The following is a 20,923-nucleotide window of genomic DNA, read 5'->3' as shown; positions in this document are numbered from 1 at the left end:
TACTTCTTCTGGCTCTCGTTTTAAACGCATTTGTTCTGTTGTCGCGCTTCTTCGTTCACTCGTCGACTGCTGTCGTACAAGAAGGACGTGCGATTGGTTCAGTGTGGTATTTGTCCCGCCCCCTCGCCCACTGTGATTGGCCAGCTGGGACGAGCGCCGCGTTTTCCCCAAAGCTAAACCTTTTTTCAACTCTTGGCATCGAGAAAATTAATAAATTAAATAACTGCTTAGCGCTTCGTCACACTCTCCCAACAAAAAAAAAGAGGAAAAAATTATGTTAGCCCCCAAAAAAAAAAAAAAAAAAAAAAAAAAAACTCACTTTGGTCCATATCAGACTTGCTTGATATTTTCATCTGACTTTGGGACACATATTGCTTTCATTCGTCACGATTCTCATTTATGCCTTCATCCAGAATATGCCTACATTTTATATCAAGATCTCTAAAACATTAAGGCAAGAAGGCGCTAAAATGTGCGATGAAGACACTGTATGTTTTTGCTTCACGCGCTTGTTTTCGGATATAATATGATGATGTATTTGTTTGCACATATGTATTCCTATAATACATTCATTTGATAAAACACTGTACGTTTTTGCTTCCGCTTGCTTCTTTTCAATCAAGCACGATTGAAAACGAGTGCGAATGCATTTTCTTCCATTTTTCAGGGGAGAAAATATTTTTTTTACCGTATGAAGACCCGGCCGGTCACCCGTCAACGGAGAAAATGAACTGATGATAACATCGGTTTTCCATGCTGGCTCGAAAGCTCTGTGTTTTGACTCTGATAAATATCTGCTAAATAATGACAAAGCATTTGGTGACCTGCTCGAAATCCTGTTGAAATGAAGTCTGCACTGCAGGATTTTCCCCAGAGGCACGGCGATTTGGCGTTTGGCCAGTCCGCTGCATTGGCAGTCAAACACGCTCCCTGCCACCGTCCCCACACACACACACACACACACACACACACACACACACACACACACACACACACACACACACACACACACACACACACACACACCGCCCGGATCGTATCGTCACACGCTCAAAGGTGCTGCACTGACATGGACCCGTTCACACACATAACTGATTACAACTCATTTCTCTTTAGCGGGCATTATCTAACATCTCGTCCAATCAGCAAAGAGCAAGGGCATTTTGGCAGCCAATGAGCTCTGGTCCTGCGGGGGAACACGATGTACGAGGGGATGAGAAAAGAAACTTACGTCCTTTTTTTTTCTTTGTCTTCTTTTTCTTCTTTTTCCCAGAGACGTTGTCAGCTTCCTCAGCGTCTGAGACACCAGTGATATGTAATTAAAATTAAAACATTTATGTACACACACACAAAGAATACTGGAATAATCAATGTAATAATAATACAATAATAATGTGTTCACTGTGTATATTTCATACATACAAATATATGTGTGTGTGTATATATATATATATATATATATATATATATATATATATATATATATATATATATATATATATATATTACACATTTATTTATCTACGTATATATTCATATCCATACAATATAAAGTGCATCTACCAATATTTATATTTATCTATTAATAAATTCCCATATATCAAATATTCTGGATGGAATTAAATCACAAATAATCATTTGACAGCACTAAAATATAAGAAATGAAATTAAAATAAGAAAACATTAAAAAATAAGACTAACTCAAAACATTAATAAAAACAAAAATAATGCTAAAATAGTATTTTGACTTAAAAGTACGTATGCGTGTGTGTCTGTGTGTGTGTGTGTGTGTGTGTGTGTGTGTGTGTTACACTACTGTGACTTGACCTTGAGACCTTGAGTTATTTTAGAAACATTAAATTATCATTCTAGCAAAAAAAAAAAAATGCTATCATCTTCTTACATCTTGATTACATTCATTTCATCACAATAGAAATGTACTGCATGGCGGGACACCAAACAAACCGTAACTGGTAAGCGTGAAAAAGCGCGCAGTCTGTGCGAATGAGGACTTTGTAGCATCTTTGGAAAACAGGAGTGTTACATCATTAATGCGGTAAAAGAACTAGAAAGGCATTCGAATACCTTCTTCTCCATCCTCTTCTCTATCTTTCTCATCTGGGTTCTGTTGCTCGGTTTGTTTCCTCACCTCAGCCTCGCCGTTCTCGCCCTGCTCGCTGTGTCCTGCTGCAAAGTCACACACACAGGTGAACGAGCCCATAAGCAAAGTAAGTGCTAAGTGTGCCAGATGCATCAGAAGCTGCAGTCTCCAACACTCAGTGTGTGTGTGTGTGTGTGTGACAAGGAAGTGAGTAACTCCTGTCAGTTTGGAAGCTGTCCACAGCTTCATCTCATATACCGGATCTATATGACAGCAAACTTGGCTCAGATCAAGCCTGTGAGACAATCTGCAGCGTCATATAACCTTGGTAGGGCAACCCACCAGACCTGATGATGCAAGCACACGAAGCGGTAAGTACTGTAAAATACAAGCGTCTGCATGGCAACGATGTACATAACTTAAAATAAAAGAGTTATCGTACACAAATCAGACTAGAGCGGCAGCGGCACTCATACTTCCGCTGGGCTGCCTGCAAACTTGTCCATATAGTTTTAAGTATTTATTTATGGCTAGCTGCCTAGCTAGGTGGCATTTATGCGAGCTGCCAAATTAGACATCATTTTAGGGATGTTTTAGGTTAGAAAATGTAGTAAGCTACTTGGTTTGCACTTTGGGCTCAAAAGTTTGTGGACCACAAACAAAAACAGCATTTTCTACATAATAATAGTAAATGATCATAATAATAAAATATTATATATTTTTTTATATATTTTTTTATATTATATATTTTTTTTTAAATAAAATATTACATTTATACTTTATATTATACAAAGCACAAGTTATAAATTCAACAATATTTTATATTTATTTCATATAAAATGAAAATATATTAAAAGCATTTCTTTAGGCATTTCAAAACAGACCACACACATTATTTATCCCTTTACAAATAAATCTCTTTTCTTTACAAATCATAAAATTAAAGCTAAAAAATATCTTTTAACTGTATCAATCATAACATTATATATTTATTAGATTTGTTTGGCATATATATTACGTAAACATCAATTACAAGCATTTTTCACAAAACATGCATCTCTAATAAAATTCCAAAGGTAAAAAAAAAAAAAAAAAAAAAAAAAAACTTTTTCTATCTTTATTTTATTTACTGTTGCCCTCGCTAATGCCTGATCCAAAACGTAGACAAATACAGGACAGATCCAGTCCTGTCTTGAGTTAATCTGAGACATTAAGCAGAGTTCACAGCGGAGTATTTAAAGCAGGGGCCTCAGCAGTCAACACACACTTCTATGAATGAGACACACTCACCGGAAGCGGCGGACTTGCTTTTCTTCTTCTTCTTCTTCTTCTTCTTGGCGGGGTCGACTTCTTCTCGATCCGCCGCGTCCCCGTTAAGGATCAGCGTGTCCACGCCTGGCTGCTCCGGCAGCGGCTCGGTCCCGTTCGCCTCCATGATCGCGAACGCGAGTGGAGAGGGACCGATGCATTGTGGGAGGAGCCCGGAAAAGCTGCCGAATCAGCTGAGTGAGTGACGCGGGATGCCAAATTACCATAGGGCTCCTACTATGGCGATGAACAACCTTATGAATATTAATTAGATCGTGCTGACGCTGAGAAGTCGGCTCATTAATATTAATGACCACGCCGCCGATTGGCCAGCCGACTAGCGCGTTCTGCGTCTTAGCCAATCAGCGCGCCTCCCACGGTGTAGCAAGCTGAATATTAATGACGGTAATCCATTCACCCAGAAGTTCGACAGCGCAGGTTTATTTTTAAACATCCAAAGCGTTTATCCGTATATACGTTGCTAGCTCAGCAAAATATGTGGTCGTCATATATACAGACTACAGCAAAATCGTGATTATTTATCACATTACTCATTTGCAGTCGGGTGAACCGCATTCTTTATGGCACCTTTTCTGTGTATCTAACGAACGCATTGCCTGGGTCATATTTCACACTATAATAATAACAATAAATTAGGTTGCGTACTAATTAATAAAACAAAAAGGGCCATTTTGAATGCATTGCGATGTATTTTATATAAAGCGTATTATTTAAAGAATACTGCATGTCTTTTACTTTGTAAATTGTACTTTATATTATATAAATATGTTAGATATTAAAAATAAAATAAAACCAATAAATCACTATAGCTGTTATAATCGATACCATCCAGTAGATGGCAGAGTCTCCCAACGCCATGGAGTTTCTTACCAAAGTTTAGTTTTGAGCGTGAACCGCGTCGATTCACAAACGACAAACACGCAAAGTACACGTACTTTATTTCACAAACGAAATGCAAGATTGCCACTTTTGGACTTGAGGAAAAACCTTAACCTTTAGAGAAGGCAAAACCGGTGTCGAGTGAGGACAAACGCACAGGAGACGCGTGAGAGGCCGAGGAGAAGCCGAGAGTCATGCACGTATGCATGAAGGAAGGTTAGTTAACGTTAGACAGAAAAACGTGTGGTTCACGCACAAACGTCGCTACATTTAAGATGTTGCTCTCCGGTTCGATCAACGTTGTCGTTAACATTCTAGGTGTCGTTATAACGTTAAAGTGTGGCTGAAAAAGCGCGGCAAGGGAAGCTCGTTTGAGGCGAGTCAAGCCAGCGTCGTGCCTTTTCCGCAAGCATTTGAAGTCTGCGTTTAAAACCGGCTTTTTGTGTGAAAGGACGAGGCAGCAGCATTTGTGGAAAAATAATTATTTTTGCTGCTTGCGTTTAATCGGGGCCGAAAAACCGAGCGAAACTTAACATTTCGATAACGCTGGATTTCTGAAAAAGCTTCAAACTTCGGCTTTTAACGCTTTGTAGTCGCTTTAAAGCGATAACCCCGTGGTGACTCCGGCTGTGCCTGAGCAGAAACTCACAAAAGTCTGATGCAGAAATGAAATCAGGGCAGCTATTTATTTCCCTAAAGAACGGCCTCGCAAAAAAAAAAAAAAAAAAAAAAACTTATTAAATGGAGGCTTCACTGCAGGAGAGATCCCGTCTTTTTTTTTTTTTTTTTTTTTTTTGGACAGCATACCAGCTCCAATGTGGGGGTTAACTTGGTCTTTTTGTTATAATTCATGAGGCGAATCGCAAAATTAAGTCTAATCAAATCATAAAGAAATGGAGCCCATTTATGGTACAAGTAAGATCTTGTGCATTGTTCGCTTGGCATTATTTATCCAGTATCCTCATTACTCCATAATTCCATATATTATCATTTTATGATTTAAAAAAAAAAATAAAAAATGTACTTCCACAAATAAAAATGAACAATTAGTATAAAGGGCAGATGTATTCATATTTTTTTCTTGCCATCACACTAATGACAATGTTGAAATGCATAATACCAAGCTGATGTGTGTGTGTGTGTGTGTGTATATATATATATATATATATATATATATATATATATATATATATACACACACACACACACATAACGATATTAATAGATTCTGCCCATTATGCTAATTATGATTTTCTTCATCTTGATTTGTGGCGATATTTTTCTCTTTAAAAAAAAAAAAAAAAAAGGCAGAATCTTATTGTCATTACAACAATTATGAGGCAAAAAAATATATTCTCATTTCATCGCAACTGAAAATATTACATTATGACATTAAAGGGGACAGTCTCATTAACCGTAATAGGAAAAAAAATCCATTCACAGTACAATTTAAAATTAAATGAAACAGTCTTTAGCGTAAGGTGGGAAAATAGTCTTATTTTTGCAAAATATATTCAGATTATATATATATATATATATTTAAAAAAAAAAATTTTTAAGCCACAAAAATGCACAGGATTTCTTGCATTACACTACTTTAATCGAACAAATTTGTTTCTTATTGTGGTAAAAAGAATGCGCTTTAATTTGGAAAAAAAAGTGACTCGTCATGAAAATGGAAGCAAAAAAAAAAACCACAATCTTAAGTGTGCTAAAATAGACTTTTTCCCCGTTGGGGTCAAATACATTTGCAGGGTACACCGAATAAAACCTACTCTTTAAGAGCTAGTTCAGGTCAATCCGTGCAGGACCTCTGTTACAGTGAATGGCCGAGCACATGTGGGTTCGTGTTAATGTTTAGGTTTTGGTCTGTTATTTTTGTGTACTAGCATGTGCCAGTCTGTACCTGAGGCCCGTCATGAAGAGAGTGGACGTGGGATGTCACATGAAACATAACCCCCCACCACACACACACACACACACACACAAACAGATTCACGCACACACCAGCTACATCCAATGACGTCTGTGACCTGAAATCAAGCTTAATAAATACAACCAAAAGGATGAGAATAAATAGCTTGCTGTTTCAGTCCTCTTGGGTTTCTCTGGTCTGGGGCGAGGTCACTTCCTCTTCCTCCTCGGAGTCCTCGTAGGTGCACTCCTGCATGTGCGTGAACGCGTGCGAGCGCGCCGCTACCTGGGCGGCCAGGGCAGAGCTGAAACTGATCGCGTCGGGGCCGTGCAGCTCCGTCAGTCTGTCAATCACGGAGAGGGTGGGCGCTCTGGGCGTGAGGGGGCGTGTCCCGCCACGCCCTTCATCTATAAGCCCGTCCGATTGGAAGAGCTGCGTTTCCTCCACAGTCTCTTCAGCCGCCCCGGTTACCTCGGCGTCTCCGCAGCAAAACTCGGTGACAGGATCTCCCTCTCTCTCCGGCCGGCTCAGAACCTCAGTCTGCCGTTCACGTTCATCCTCTTCCGCTTGTTGGGAGACGTGATTTTCCGTCGCCGGCTCCGCTGAAATACGCGCTTCTAAAGAGTTCGTGTCCGTTTCTGACGCGTCCTTATCAAACGGAGCCAGAGCAGCTAGAAATGCAAAAACAGACAAGCGTTCATTATTTTATTTTATTTATTTATTTTTTTAAGCTACAATTAGTTTTCAACTTGAATGCGACAAACAGTTTGTATTAAATCCAATTTAATCAAACTACATATTTACGTTTTCGTTTACGAATATTTGTCTCTGGAATTGCGGAAAGAGAAAAAAAAAAAAAAACGCCAAACAAAAACTTAACGAAAAACACAAAACCAAACAAAAACGGAAAATCGAACGAAAACGACACATTACAAAAAAAAAACGCGCGATCGATGAAAAACAAAAATGAGTTTGAAAGGTTTGGTTGAAATACTAAAACTGACCAAAAATAACCAACCAAACCAGATCTGAATCCAAATAAGCAATTTTTAAGGCAGTTTGTTTTAATAAGCGCTCAAAAAAGCTAATGAATGAAGTTTGTATTTGTGCGTTGTTTTAACGGTTTAACTCTCTGAACCGATTCACTTGTTGCAGGTTAGCGTTTGCCTAGCATTACTGTCCAAGAAACATATACACCCCCCCTCCTAAAACAGAACCAACCGCCTCTTCAATTCCAAAAAAAACAGAAAAAAAGGACGTAAATATAACGTCTTAGTGCACGTGGTACCCTGATCACTGAACAGCAGAAGCTTGCGCTTGTCCCTCTCTCCGTCTGAAGTCCGTATTCCCAGGACGGATTTGAGCTCGAGTAAAACCCGTCTGGACTCGTCGCGTTCACGACGCTGGCGCTCCTGTTCCCATGGCGACAGCGTGACCGCGGCCCCTCCCCACTCCGTCTCCGAGTCCGAGTCCGAGACGTATGCCTCCAGCTCCTGGCCGAGAAAAGCGCATTATTATTATTTATTTATTTTTAATCCCAGCAACTGTTAATTGTTTATTAATCTCTGCGTTTTTTGGTAACAACAACAACACAACATCTTTGGAATACTTGTGAGATATAAAGCGGGAAAAATTTTTTGATGACAACAATAAGCACTTCACTTTCGGACAATAAACAAGTGAACTACATTTGGACCAAAATATAAGTGGTGCTTGTCTGTCATGTGGAAATTCTATACTTGTATGAGTCAATGATGATAAAAAAAAAAAAAAAAAAAAAAATATATATATATATATATATATATATTTATCATTTATTTATTTATATATATATATATATATATATATATATATATTTTTTTTTTATAATATTTATCATTGACTCATACAAGTATAGAATTTCTCATACAAGTATATATATCCACATATATGTATGCATGTAAAAAAATACATTTTTCTAACATTAATGCGCTACTGTATATTTCTAATTATTATTCTTACAAATTGTAAACAAATATTAAGGTTTTATATTATTAATAATAATAATAATAATCAATATTTATATATATATTTTTTTTTCCAGGTAGCTTTAGCTTTTAGCTTAATTATGTTTTCAATTCAAAGGTGGAATTAACTTTTTTTATGAACTGATACGTTATAACATTGTTTTGTTTTTTTTTATGAAGTCATATGTTTTTTGCGAGTTGCATCACCTGAACTTATAAAAAGGTCAAATGGTTTGATATTTTAAAACACTTTAGTCTTTAGCGGTAATTTTACACAGTTTTTTCAGTAACGTCGGCTGTACCACGGCTTTCATTTTCAAATATTAATAAATAAGCAATATCATTAACAAGTAGATTTATTAATATATGTATTTATATTAAAAACCATTACATTTCATTAAAATGCTTAATTTCACCCGTTTCACATAAAACTGTAAAAGTATGTACGTGGTGCTATATACTACATCCATCCATCCATCCATCCATCCATCCCTCAAAATGAAGCTCGCCATTTCTCTCGCGCCTAAAAGCGCTCTCGCTCAGACACAGACGCCGTACCTGTTCCTCTGGGACGGGGTCTCTGTCCTGTATGTGTTTAACGGGGGCAGGAGGAGGGGGATCTGGGACGGCCGTTTCCTCCGGCTGATCCGAGCTCTCTGTGGAACGAATACGCGGCGCTCTGTTAATGCGGGTCTCCTTTTTTTCGAGCAAACGAGACACAGGGCAAGCTCGGCTTCTGCGTGAATCGCACGTTGTCTGTCGTGGTGTTGCCGAGATATCATAACCAAAAGCTGACATAAGCCTACACAAGATCTTAATAATTTGACACAGCTGTTATAAACGTACGCTGTAAATAAAACACGGAACATAATCATACAGGGTCAAAACGTTATAATACTGGCACACGTGGATGACCGTACGTGACCTTTGACCTCGAGGCGCTGGGCATCACGCGACCACTGACTTCACCTATTTGTGCATCATGGCCTGATTCTGTAAAAGGACGTCACCCACCCCATCCCTCTCTCTCTGTCCTTTTTTTACCCTGCTACTTCCCCAAAGCTCCCTAAAATAACCGAAGGAAGGGAAATCAGTCGAATAAGGAACTCTAAAAATATCCCGAGACGCACTCTGTTACCACAGAAACGCGCAAAGGCTGACGCACCTATTATACGGCGAGGACGTCATTTCCAGAGCTCACGGACACTTAACATGGTCACACGGCTGTGCGGCAAAGCTCGCTGCGATAATACGACTTGATTGGTCAAGTGGTTTCTGCAGTGAAAAGTTAATATAATATAATATAATAATCTAGAATAACTGCATAATTGCTGGCATACTGTACAAAATCACCTGTGAAATCCTTTCTATTGTCTTAAGGTTATATTTTAGCCATATATATGTCTTCATAAAACTGCTTAATAGTTTAATATGTTTGTGAAAACTGTGACGCATGTTCCTTGACGAACAGATACTTTCTGAGAAAGAACAGGATTCCTTTGATTTAGAAATGATAGAATTTTTACCCATCTCCAACCTAGTTCATCCAACTAATAAAATATTAGTAGTACCAACAATTCAGTGAGTACATAATAACAACATTATTTTTATTTTTAGGTGAACGTTTTGCCTGATTGTACCTCGCTCATCACGAATTAAATACATTTATTTTGGTGCCATTTCTTAGAGCTACACTAAATGTAACCAAACCTAATTTAAATGCATTGTTGCAGAACACTCAATGAAACTAAACGCGCGCGAAAGCAGTCATTCGTTGAAATTCCGAAGCAGTACGCAGCGACTGGTTGGGAGGGTGACCTCTGACCTGGGCGGCTGGAGACTCGACGTAGCATGCGGTCGACCTGCGCGAGCGTGTCGTCCCAGCAGCAGGTGCTGGCCTGCATGTGAGGCTGCAGCAGCTGCAGACGCTCCTTCAGCTCCTGATAGCCCGCACACGTCATCTCATCCGTCTCCTTGGCAACCATTAACTTTTCCAGATCATCCTCGAGAATAATGACCCTAAGAGAAGACAAAAAGAAATAAAATTATTTTAAAAAATAATAAATAAATAAAATATATATTTATTTATTTTTAAATTTATTTATTATTTATTTTTAAATAATTTTATTTATTTTTTTAATTATTTAAAACAAATATTTAAAAATTATAAAAAAATAAAATAATAAATAAAATAAATATATATATATATATACACACTTTTTTGATTACGGAATAAAAAATGGATATATATTTATTTTCTTTAAAAAAAAAAAAAAACGCATTTTCCATATCACTACTGAAACAGTGTATGCTTTAGTCTATTGGCTGAGCCGTATTTAAAATAATCGTATAAATTTAGGGTCAGGTTCCGGTAAAGTTCCTGTGTCTTCCTCTCTTATAGCTATAAGGTTAGAGAAGACATCATTTTGATGTAAATGTGTTCAGAAGTCCGAAAAATCTGTGCCTAATTTTAAGGAATGTCACTACCGAGCACCTTTTCTCTGAAATGAAGCACGTCTTTTTAAGAAATATTCAATAACATTCAGTTTTTTTTTTTTATAAGTATATCACTGATCAAAAAAGTGCTAACTAAGCATGTGCTGATTAGCTAGGTTTAAAACGATTTAAAATGGTCACTAGCAAAAACATTCGGTGGTGACCTCTTTATTTTTTGAGGTTTTACTGAAACGCCGTTTCATTTACGCTTATAACATTTTTTAACATGCGATTTCAAATGTTGTAATCTCATGAAATCATACCAAAGCATTACCGTCACTACCGAAAATGTGCCATCACTACCGAAACAACCAAGATGTTGTGATTTTTTTGGGTTTAATGTACATTTAAAATAATGAATCTTTAACTCTGAAATCAGTACGATCAACTTTTCGCCTTTTACAAAGAAAAACCGGATTCGACATAAAACAAAAATAACGTAAACATCCTAATAGGCCGACATAACCCAGTTTCGAAGTGGACAAATATTCTAAAACTTTTCTGAAAATACGACAATTAACTACACGATTGCTAGAAAGTTGTGCATTGGATATTATATAATTTGCATTCACAGTTTTTGGAAAAAGACATTTTTTGCTTTTGACCGATTCTGTAGAATGGCCCATTTAATTTAGTAGGATCTTCTTATGCATTTTAGAAAAGTATTGATTAAAAGTTACAACAACAACAAACCCCTAGTGGCACGTACTCGTTTAAGAGCGTTTTCAGGTGAAGTTGTAAACTGCGGACGGACGTGTGCAGAGCATTGAGCTCTCTGCACTTCTGCTGAGCGCGTCCGTTTCTTTCCGCGGGCAGCGACTGGTGCTGCGTTTCGAAGTAGCGGTGGAAATCGAAGCTGCGCTGGAGATCGCCGAGGCAGGCGGCCAGCGTGCGATGGAGAGAGTCGGTGATCAACGGGACGCTGCTGTAAGTGAGGGGGCTGGGTCTGGAGTCTAGCTCCTCCCTCCCCGGAGACAACAGCAAAGCTAACCGCCGGAAAAACTCGGAGCTCTGGCCGACCCACAGCTGGAACAGCATCTGCAAAACATTCAATGGTTTACGAGAACGGTGCGACATTTGAGCCAACGATTATGTTAATGCTACAAAGAACAGTGTTGTGAATGTTGTAATGGTAAGAAGCAATGTAACCCAGCCCTAATGAACAGTGCGAGGTTCTGTACCTTGAGCGCAGGCAGACTGTAATCATTGGTCAGTTCTTGTGCCTGGTCGTCAGAAAGATGCTCCACCCCCAGACCGAGACCAAGCTCTCTGATTGGCACGGTGGACACATAGTTGGTGACATTGTCGATCTCCGAGTTCAGCGGAAACGTGAAACACAGTCAAGGTGTCGACCAAGTGAATGAAATGTTCAGAAATCACATTTTAAAATCGGTTTATCACAAATGACGTTGTTGGGTCAGGATATGACTTGAGCATGACGCACGTGGCGAGGCGAGAGGCTCGGAACGCGCAGCGGAGACTCTGATAGGCCGCCTTCCGTAGACCAATCAGCTGCTGGCTGCGAAGCTGCCCCGCCCTGTTAAAGGGACAGGCGCCACTCACCCTGTCGAGTAAACTTGACAAGTGAAACGTGATCCAACTGTGCAGACGTCCGAGAACCATCAGGGCAGACACACATCACAAACAACACGGACAACGCTACAAGACTAACACTAGAATGCAACAACGTAACACACAAAACACAAAACATACACAAATATGAAAAACTAATACTAATACGCTGATTCAAAATTTTGGGTCAGTAAGATTTTTTTCTGTTTTTATAAGAATAACATTGTTTACACAACTAATAAATATGCACAGTACACATATATTATGTAAACAAAAAATATATTATATATATATATATAAATAAGGTTTCGCATCAAATACTTCAGCCTTCAGTGTTACTAGTTCCTTAAAAAAATATGCTGAAAAACATTTCTAATTGTTATCAATATTAAAAAGTTGTGCTGCTACACTATTTAAAAAAAAAATTAACAGCATTTATTTGAAATAGTTTTTTTGTAACTGCATAAAAATCTTTACTGCCACTTTTTTAAATCAATTCAATGCATGCTTGCAAGACAAAAGAGTGATTTTGTAAGTAATAAATCACACTTACTCAAGATTTGAAAGGCAATATTATAATAATTACACTAACTATATCTAGTGAACGACAAATTACACTAAACATGCACATCACAGAGCACACAAACCTCATACACACATAACTAACTTATAACTTATATCATAATATATATTTAACCTCATACACAAATATTAAGTTTCTCTTTATATAGAAGCCCATGCCAGTAACTCGCATGCATTATACCTATTTATCAAAAAACGTTACTTATATTTAGAGCGTACATCTTGCAATTTTGAGTTTACATCTCACAAGCTTATATTGCAACTACAGATTTTTTTGTCATGATTATAAGCATACATCTAGTAGTCGCCCGTTGTAAAATAACTTTTTTTCATGTAAAATATTACTCAGGTCCATGCATTTTTTTTAAAATCCGATTTATTTTAAGATAAGATAAGAAATCTGAGGGAAAACGGTCAGAATTGTTGGATGCAAGTAAACTCATAGTTGCGAGAAAAAAGGGTCAGAATTGGCTGTCAAGCTGCGATTGCTTTTTCTAGATTTTAGATTTTCTGATTCTGTGTCGGAAATAAGCTTCCACACATAACGCCACGTAAATAAACAGAAAATAAGACCTAGAGGTGGACAAAGTACACAATTCCCGTTACTTGAGCGAAAAGCACAGATGCTTCCGGTCATATATTACTGCATTACAAGTGAAAGTTGTAAAGACAAAATTAAAAATTTCTAAACTGTAAAAAAAAATAAAATACAAAAAACAAAACAACTCAAATACTCCAATAATGGTGAAAAATACTTTGTCTTCTAAAGTGCAAGTACGTTTATTTTTATAAAAAAATATATTTTTTAATTATTTAAAATGTCTTAAATGTTAATTACAATAAATAAAATTTAATCTGCCTAATGTCGGCTATCAGCCATCCGGCTTTCCGAGACCTGTATTGATCGACCACTATACTCAAGTAAATGTACTTCATTACTGGCCACCTCTGATAAGATGCGACTAACTAAAGTGGTTGGGGTCTGTCTGTGGTGTGTGTGTGTGTGTGTGTGTGTGTGTGTGTGTTTCATGAGACATGGGTATGACAGAGGTATTACAAGGAGGTGAAGGTGGTTTATGAGGACACCAAGTCCCTGTAATTCGAAAGGCTTAAAAAAAAGAAAACATACTAAACGGTGCTTTTCGAAAACGTAAAAATGGCTTCCTGTGAGAAGCAGGTTTACCACTACGCCTACGGAGAGTCCCCATAAACCACTAAAGCAAACGTGCGTGTGTGTGTGTGTGTGTGTGTGTGATGACACTTACAGAGTGAACCCTCGCGAGATGACTTCTGTCTCCTGTATGAGCCGCAGCGACTTGCGAGAGAGACTGGTCAGCGCTCGGCTGTTGTTCACCAAAGCCTCGAGCTGGACGGCCAGAGACTGGACGTGCCGCCGCAGGACGGCCTTACGCCGCAGGGACAGCCCCCGAAACGCGCAGGCGACGCCCACCAGCGCGACGCACAGCCACAGAGCCCGCCCGCTGTCGGGGTACGAAAAACACGCGCCGAGCAAGACGGCCAGCAGCCCGACCAGGACCGACACGTCCCTGCAACAAACGAAGACGCGGTGTTGCTCGCGGCAAAAAACGGAAATTCTGTCAATCCCTTAGCGTACGCCGTTACCGGGGAAACCGAAAAAGCGGCACCTGGTGGCCAAGAATGAATTGCATTTTCATTCAGACCAACCAACAAGTGGGCGGGGAATAGGCTTTCTGAAACTTCTCGAGATGTTTTCATTCGCTGGAGTCTTATGGGTTTGTTACGACACAATTAGAATTTTTAAGGTGAACTTTCCCTTTGAGCTGTTTTCGTAGGCGTGTACCTTAGAGAGGGCGGCGAGAGGTAGCGCGGCGCCGGCACGGAAGCGCTGGCGCTGGGACAGACGGTATCGGCGCAGCCCAGAGAGAGCACGCTCGGATCCAGGAGCTCGATCAGCTCAACGTCCTCCTGCAACAGCACATCCTGAGATAACAGACAGCGCAGGGAATACTGGCGGAAGACGGCGTCCTGCGGGAAAACAAACACGCTTGAATGCTATCCTTCTGCGGCGGCAAATCGATCTGATTATCGGATCATTCCACTGCCTCGCAGCAATAATGGCTTTCTGTGCTGTGATGCACAGCTGGATCGCGGTCTCTGGATCTTAGTTTTATCAAATTGAAGTGATTAGTATTAAGCAAACTCTATGGAGATGTGATCACTTTTTATGTTCACTTCATACAGAAGTCAGCTTTAATTGAGAAATGTTAGATTTTTTTTTTTAATTCAATAATATATATATTTTATTTAAAAATTATTTTATTTTTATTATTTATTTTTCAAATCATTTTGTAGTTTTAAACATACACACATATATATATATATATATATATATATATATATATATATATATATATATATATATATATAAAAATATATTTTATAAAAATATAAAAATTATTTTTAACAGTTAATCAATAAATACTTAATTTTAAATAAAGTGTCTTTTATTATTTTCATTTATTTACATAATTTTTTCATCAATTAAACAAATTTAGACTGTTAATATGTAAAACTATACCGTGACTTTCGAGTGAAGACTGTTAAATATGCATTTTAGGTACGGGATCTGAGTTGGGGTGTTTTCGCCAGAATCTGGGCTAGTTTACTTGGTCAAACTGAGCTCATTTTGACTGGCAAATAAAGCAGATCCACACCGCAGATCCCCCCCTTAAATATTGATGCGAGTGTGCGTATTTTATACTCGGCTGAAATCCAGCTGCACTCTCACCAGCTGCTGCTCCTGCCAGCGGGCGGCGCTGTCTCCACGCAGAGGATTCAGAGCGCGCAGGGCGTCCACCAGCCTCCGAACGCCACCCTTCTGCAGAAAACACACAAATAAACACCTAAAGCACGCTAGATTTCTCAGGAACAAGTAACTCGATACTGGATAAGTGTTAATATGCAAACGTGGGCGGTCATGTGCTCGTCACGGCACAGAAAGTACAATTTCCAAAAATGTATTTTACTAATATTGATTATTATAATGAGGATGATTGCTTTTAAACATTCATATATTCACAAAAAATTTGAAAAGGACACTCTTAGTACTTAGAAATAGTAACACTATTTCTTTTGAACGCAACACCCTAGCAACACCCTAGCAACCACCCTAGCAGCCACCCTAGCAGCCACCCTAGCAACCACCCTAGCAACCACCCTAGCAAATAACCCAAGCACTCCACATAGAAAAACCTAGGCAACCACACTAGGTACCCTAACAACCACATAGCAACACCCTAGAAACCATCCAGGACACCAATCAATCTATCTATTCATCCATCGTTTAAACTACTTCTAATTAAAGACGTAAAACTTTTTTTTAAAAAACTTCTTCATTTTTTTGGCCTGGCTTTCTCAAGCCAACCTAAAATTCGTCTTTATGATTTCTGAAGGATCTTAGACGATAAACGATGATTAATTTAGAAAAAACTAATTAATTTTTACCAATATTACCATTTTTGCTTTACATTTAGATTTTTCGTTCTAATAAATGTAGCCTTGAAGAGTATCTTTTCATTTACAGCTATGGGACGCTGGTGTGTTTATTATGTCCTCTTGACTAACGGTCCACAGAGCCATTATCGATTCCTGTCTGGGTCATGATCATGATTTTGCACGCGTCTGTGGCGTTTAGCGTTTCAGCATCCTCCGAAGCGAAGAGAGATCGCGACAATGGGAATACGGGACGTTTAAAGAAACAACCCGTGCCTCGGAAACGTCAGAAGCCACAAATCGGAAAGAAAGTGAGCGCAAGTTTAGGGAGAAAGTGTAAAGTGCAGGAGGTTCTGCCCGTTTTGTCTTCTTTCCTTTCTTCGTGTCTTTAGTATTCCGTTGCTGTAGGACTCGCGTTCTAGATGCTTTGAGTGTGTGTCAGACAGCTGAAGAATAGAAAGGGACCGCGCGCGTGTGTGTGTGTGTGTGTGTGTGTGTGTGTGTGTGTGTGTGTGTGTGTGTGTGTGTGTGTGTGACATCGTAGACTGGGAACACAAACGAGGACTGTGTAAACTAAAGACAATAACGATGTTCACGCAATATTTATATTAAATATACTTAGACATGTTTGACAACAAAAATGTATTTTTAATCTATGTTTAATAGTTTTATGCTTAATTTTATATAAAAATAAAACGTATTATATCACTTTTAATCGATTTAAAGCTTTACGTTTTCTAAATGCATTTATTTTGTACTCCAATCTTTTGAGTGGCATAATGTAATTTTACCAAATCCTTTTATTTAAGAAAAATGCTGATCTTCGGACCAAAGAATCCTCAAAAAAACTAGTCAACTCTTTTAAATGTCGACAACAGCAACAACAACAATAATAATAATAAAATGATTTCTGAAGGATCATGTGACACCATAACGATGCAAAAAAAAAAAAAAAAACACAGGAATAAATTACATAAAATACGTTCAAATAGAAATAAGTTATCTTAAATAGTTTAAAAAAAAAAAAAATCGCAATATTACTGTTTTTGCTAGTTTGAAAAACTTTTGAGTACAGAATATTTCACGTTGGATCTGTCTGATTCTACTTCGGCCTTTCGATGCGTGTTTCAAAAGCAGATTAGCATTTAATCAGCTTCTGTTCGTCCAAGCAACGCAGCTCAAGTTCCCAAAAACAACGTTTTCCCAAGGATTAAGAGCTTTCGTCGAACGCTACACAGGACTAGCTGCTGTACGGCTAGACCGTAGGAAAGGTAAGCGCCGACACTCACTCTGTGGGAAGAGAGGATATCCTGAGGAAACTCTGCCTCCTCTCCGCCGGCGCTTGGCTCCTCCTCCTGAGGAACGGGAGAACATGCCTCGAAATCTGTGTGTCCTAGATCCTGCAAGTACTGGAACAGCGGAGAGTTCTGGAGGGGCGAGAGAGAGAGAGACGACTCGAAATAAACGTGGGTCAACGGCGAATCAGGATGTCCAAGGTGACGAAAAGGGAAAAAAAAAAGATTTTCAATGGGTGTTTTATGGAATCTAATATTTAATGGGGTTTTGAAATGGTTGGTGGAACGTCAAGTGGTGCAAAAAAATCAATAACACTGTATCCTGGATATGCAAATGTACACAATCAGGGTTTGTCAAAAAAAAGTTTTTCTATTCGAACTGAACTAACCCTACGTCATAAAAACGATTAAATGCAACGCGATTAAAAAGAAAGAAAAATATGATAACTGAAGGTTGGTTATAACAGATTTTTGTTTTAAATAATGTATACATCTCATTTATATCATAAATACACATATACGTAAATATTCAATCCTGCATGTTGGTTAAAAATAAAACATAATACTAATAATATAAAATTTGTTTTATATTAACAATAAATAACTATATAAATAATTAAATATTTTTGTTTAAATAATATATATATATATATATATATATATATATATATAAAAATTATAAAAACACACACAAATGTATATAATGCATATATTAGAAAACACTGCTTATATATTAAATGTATTTACTTCAAATATTAATTATATGAATACAAATATACATGTAAATATCTTCTAAATGCTTCCTGTGTGTATTTATACACATAACAAATATACACAGAACACACACATATATTACGCAAACAAAAACTTTTACATTGGATGCGATTCCTCGTTTCTGACACAAATCGGTGTAACTGGATGTTAAAACCTCCTAACTCCTACATTTATGTGGAAGGAGTTATTAACGGAGGAAGTTCAAAGGAAAAAAAAACACACACACACATATATACAGAAGAGATAGAATTTGATGAACAAGTAACTGAAAGTAATATAAAGAGGGGTCATGATTTCAATATTTCTCTCAGGAAGTTAAGCTCTGTCTTTCTCCCTCTCTGAAAAAAAAAAACCCAACAACTCCAAACAGCATCCTTCCCTGTCTTTCCCCCCCCTTACCTCTCGCGTGTCCCTCACTCTCGTCTTGGATCTTCTCAAACGCACCATTGCTCAACAGAGGAAGGAGATCCGACGCTCTTAAAGGTCCCCGTACCCCAGCAGAGACCCCGAATCACAGCCGTATTTTCACTGCTTACCATTGCCACCGGATTTAAGTTGCTAAAGAGGTTTACGACTCTCGTATTCTTATTCGGTCAAATCCTGCGCCGAGGTACTGCCTGCCACCCGTCCCCCGAACTTTGGATCTTTTTCGCTCTAAAGCTCATTTGCAGTGAGAGGAATCGGTTGGCGTGTGTTTATTGATGTGAGAGAGCGGCTAAACTGGCCTGCGGCGAAAGACCTGATTTTAGGTCACCAAATGAGAGCAAACTCAATCCAACTGTTTTTTGTTTTGAAGTCTGGATTGTACGTGGCCATGTAAAAGCGTCTCATAAATCTGACCAGACATCATTTCAGACCGAAGACTTTTCTTGTGCTATTATTTTTAGTAGACTTTTAATTAAAAAATGTGATAATTATTATTAAAGAAATATTTTACGCAGGAAATGTACACTATAAAATGCTAATGTTAAGGATAAAAATAATAATAATAAATAATAATAATAAATAATAATAATAAATAATAATAACTATATATAATAATAACTTATATATATATATATATATATAAATATATAAATGCCTATATTGTACACTATTTATAAATATATTTAACATTTCTTTTAAAAATATACATGCATGTGTTAGTATTTATATATTCGTTATATACACACAGAATTTTTTATGCTATTAATCACGATTAATCATTTGACAGCACTAATTATATTTATATATATAGAGAGCTTTGTCTACTTTTTTGTCGTCATTAAACTATACTTTATATGCACGTGCATAAAAACATATTTACATTTGTATTAAATACAGCTTTTTCTTAAAATCCTCCAAGCTATTTATTTATTATTTCTTTAAGCAATCAATAGCTAAATACCGTCCGTAATCTACTTGTCCAAGCTGCTGATTCAGGAAAAGAAGCCGGGAACTAACCGTTAATGTCTCGTGCAACGTTTGCTCCACAGCAAACCATTACAACCGCTGTCACAAACATATTAAACGAATAAAGACCCGACATAGATCAACGATATATATATATATAATATATATATATATATATATATATATATATATATCTCGGTAAGGAGGATGGAGCAGAAGCAGGATGTTGATGTGACTGCCCCAATCTTGACTCATAAAGGCGGATCAAGACCACACACGCTTTGATGCACATTGCTTTTAATTCAATTTATAGAGAATAAAATAAAACAGACCACAGACAAGCAGAAAGTGTCCACAAACCTATTTAGGTGCCACCCTAAGACTGTTTTGGGGTGATCTAACATCAAACATCACAGTGCAGTAACCTAAGGAGCTACCAGCACAGACAGCATTTTTGGGGGCATTTTAATCAGAAATAAAACAGTTGTATTCCCTCCTAGACGGCATTGTTGGACATCTCAGTCTTAAAGCATAGCCAGCTGGCATCCTAGACAGTATTTACTAATTTAAAACCTAAGGGACTGCCGATTTAGATCATATTTTAAGGCATTCAAGTAATGACCTGCCTACCTAGTGCTCGACGCGCCTATATAAGCTGTCTAGGTAGTCAGCTCGCTATGTTTTGAAGCGCAGCGTCTATCCCTGTACATGTTACACTGTATGAAAAACAAAGCTAGCCTAGTTTTCAGCGCGGTGTGTGTTTTACTGAACCCAGGGCGCTTGACAAGCAGCTGTAAGTCACTGTGGAGGTGCACAGGGAGGAGTGTTTTATGTGCTAAGTGCAGGCTGCTAACTGCACATCTATCACTGATATTTGAGCAGCTGTTTGGGTGCACGCGTGCCGTCTGGATCGAAAACTCACCTCGAAAACAACTTCTTCATCAAAATCCTCAGTCATAGCTCTCCGCCATATGCGTCCGTCAGTTGCGCATGCTGGGATGGTAGTAGTCGGTATGAATTACAGGAGGGATCCGTACAGCTACTGCTGAATGCGCAGAGACACGCCATGACTTGGACTACAATTCCCATGATTCGCAGCTCTTCTTCT

At 38.1% G+C, this 20,923-nt stretch overlaps 2 protein-coding genes across 5 annotated transcripts in view; both read right to left on the bottom strand.

Annotated features, from left to right (window-relative positions):
- Positions 1 to 3,614, bottom strand: part of metap2a (methionyl aminopeptidase 2a) — a 9,450-nt gene extending 5,836 nt beyond the window's left edge. The window contains exons 1-3 of one of the 2 annotated variants that reach the window (XM_043236712.1): positions 3,392 to 3,614; positions 2,086 to 2,187; positions 1,232 to 1,306 (exon numbers count right to left, since the gene is read on the bottom strand). In XM_043236712.1, the coding sequence (XP_043092647.1) occupies positions 1,232 to 1,306; positions 2,086 to 2,187; positions 3,392 to 3,536 (322 nt within the window). In that variant the 5' untranslated portion in view covers positions 3,537 to 3,614. The remainder of the gene's footprint in view (positions 1 to 1,231; positions 1,307 to 2,085; positions 2,188 to 3,391) is intronic. The other variant, XM_043236713.1, reaches the window with a different exon arrangement.
- The window catches only part of vezt (vezatin, adherens junctions transmembrane protein), a 27,678-nt gene extending 6,755 nt beyond the window's left edge, over positions 1 to 20,923 (bottom strand). Inside the window, exons 1-12 of one of the 3 annotated variants that reach the window (XR_006250630.1) lie at positions 20,738 to 20,923; positions 17,644 to 17,781; positions 15,651 to 15,740; positions 14,703 to 14,887; positions 14,146 to 14,427; positions 12,153 to 12,302; positions 11,908 to 12,055; positions 11,436 to 11,764; positions 10,056 to 10,249; positions 8,789 to 8,886; positions 7,513 to 7,717; positions 6,274 to 6,895 (exon numbers count right to left, since the gene is read on the bottom strand). Coding sequence is in view for 2 of the 3 variants with exons in the window: in XM_043236708.1 (XP_043092643.1) it covers positions 6,399 to 6,895; positions 7,513 to 7,717; positions 8,789 to 8,886; positions 10,056 to 10,249; positions 11,436 to 11,764; positions 11,908 to 12,055; positions 12,153 to 12,302; positions 14,146 to 14,427; positions 14,703 to 14,887; positions 15,651 to 15,740; positions 17,644 to 17,781; positions 20,738 to 20,773 (2,352 nt within the window). In the remaining variant the exon portion in view is untranslated. Of the gene's footprint in view, positions 1 to 4,351; positions 6,896 to 7,512; positions 7,718 to 8,788; positions 8,887 to 10,055; positions 10,250 to 11,435; positions 11,765 to 11,907; positions 12,056 to 12,152; positions 12,303 to 14,145; positions 14,428 to 14,702; positions 14,888 to 15,650; positions 15,741 to 17,643; positions 17,782 to 20,737 lie in introns of those variants that run through there. The other 2 variants (XM_043236708.1, XM_043236709.1) reach the window with 2 other exon arrangements.

This window comes from Puntigrus tetrazona, chromosome 4 (assembly GCF_018831695.1).
Source record: "Puntigrus tetrazona isolate hp1 chromosome 4, ASM1883169v1, whole genome shotgun sequence".
Taxonomy (NCBI): Eukaryota; Metazoa; Chordata; class Actinopteri; order Cypriniformes; family Cyprinidae; genus Puntigrus; species Puntigrus tetrazona.
Note: the sequence above shows the minus strand (reverse complement) of the source record. Positions and strands in the feature narration are given on the sequence as shown.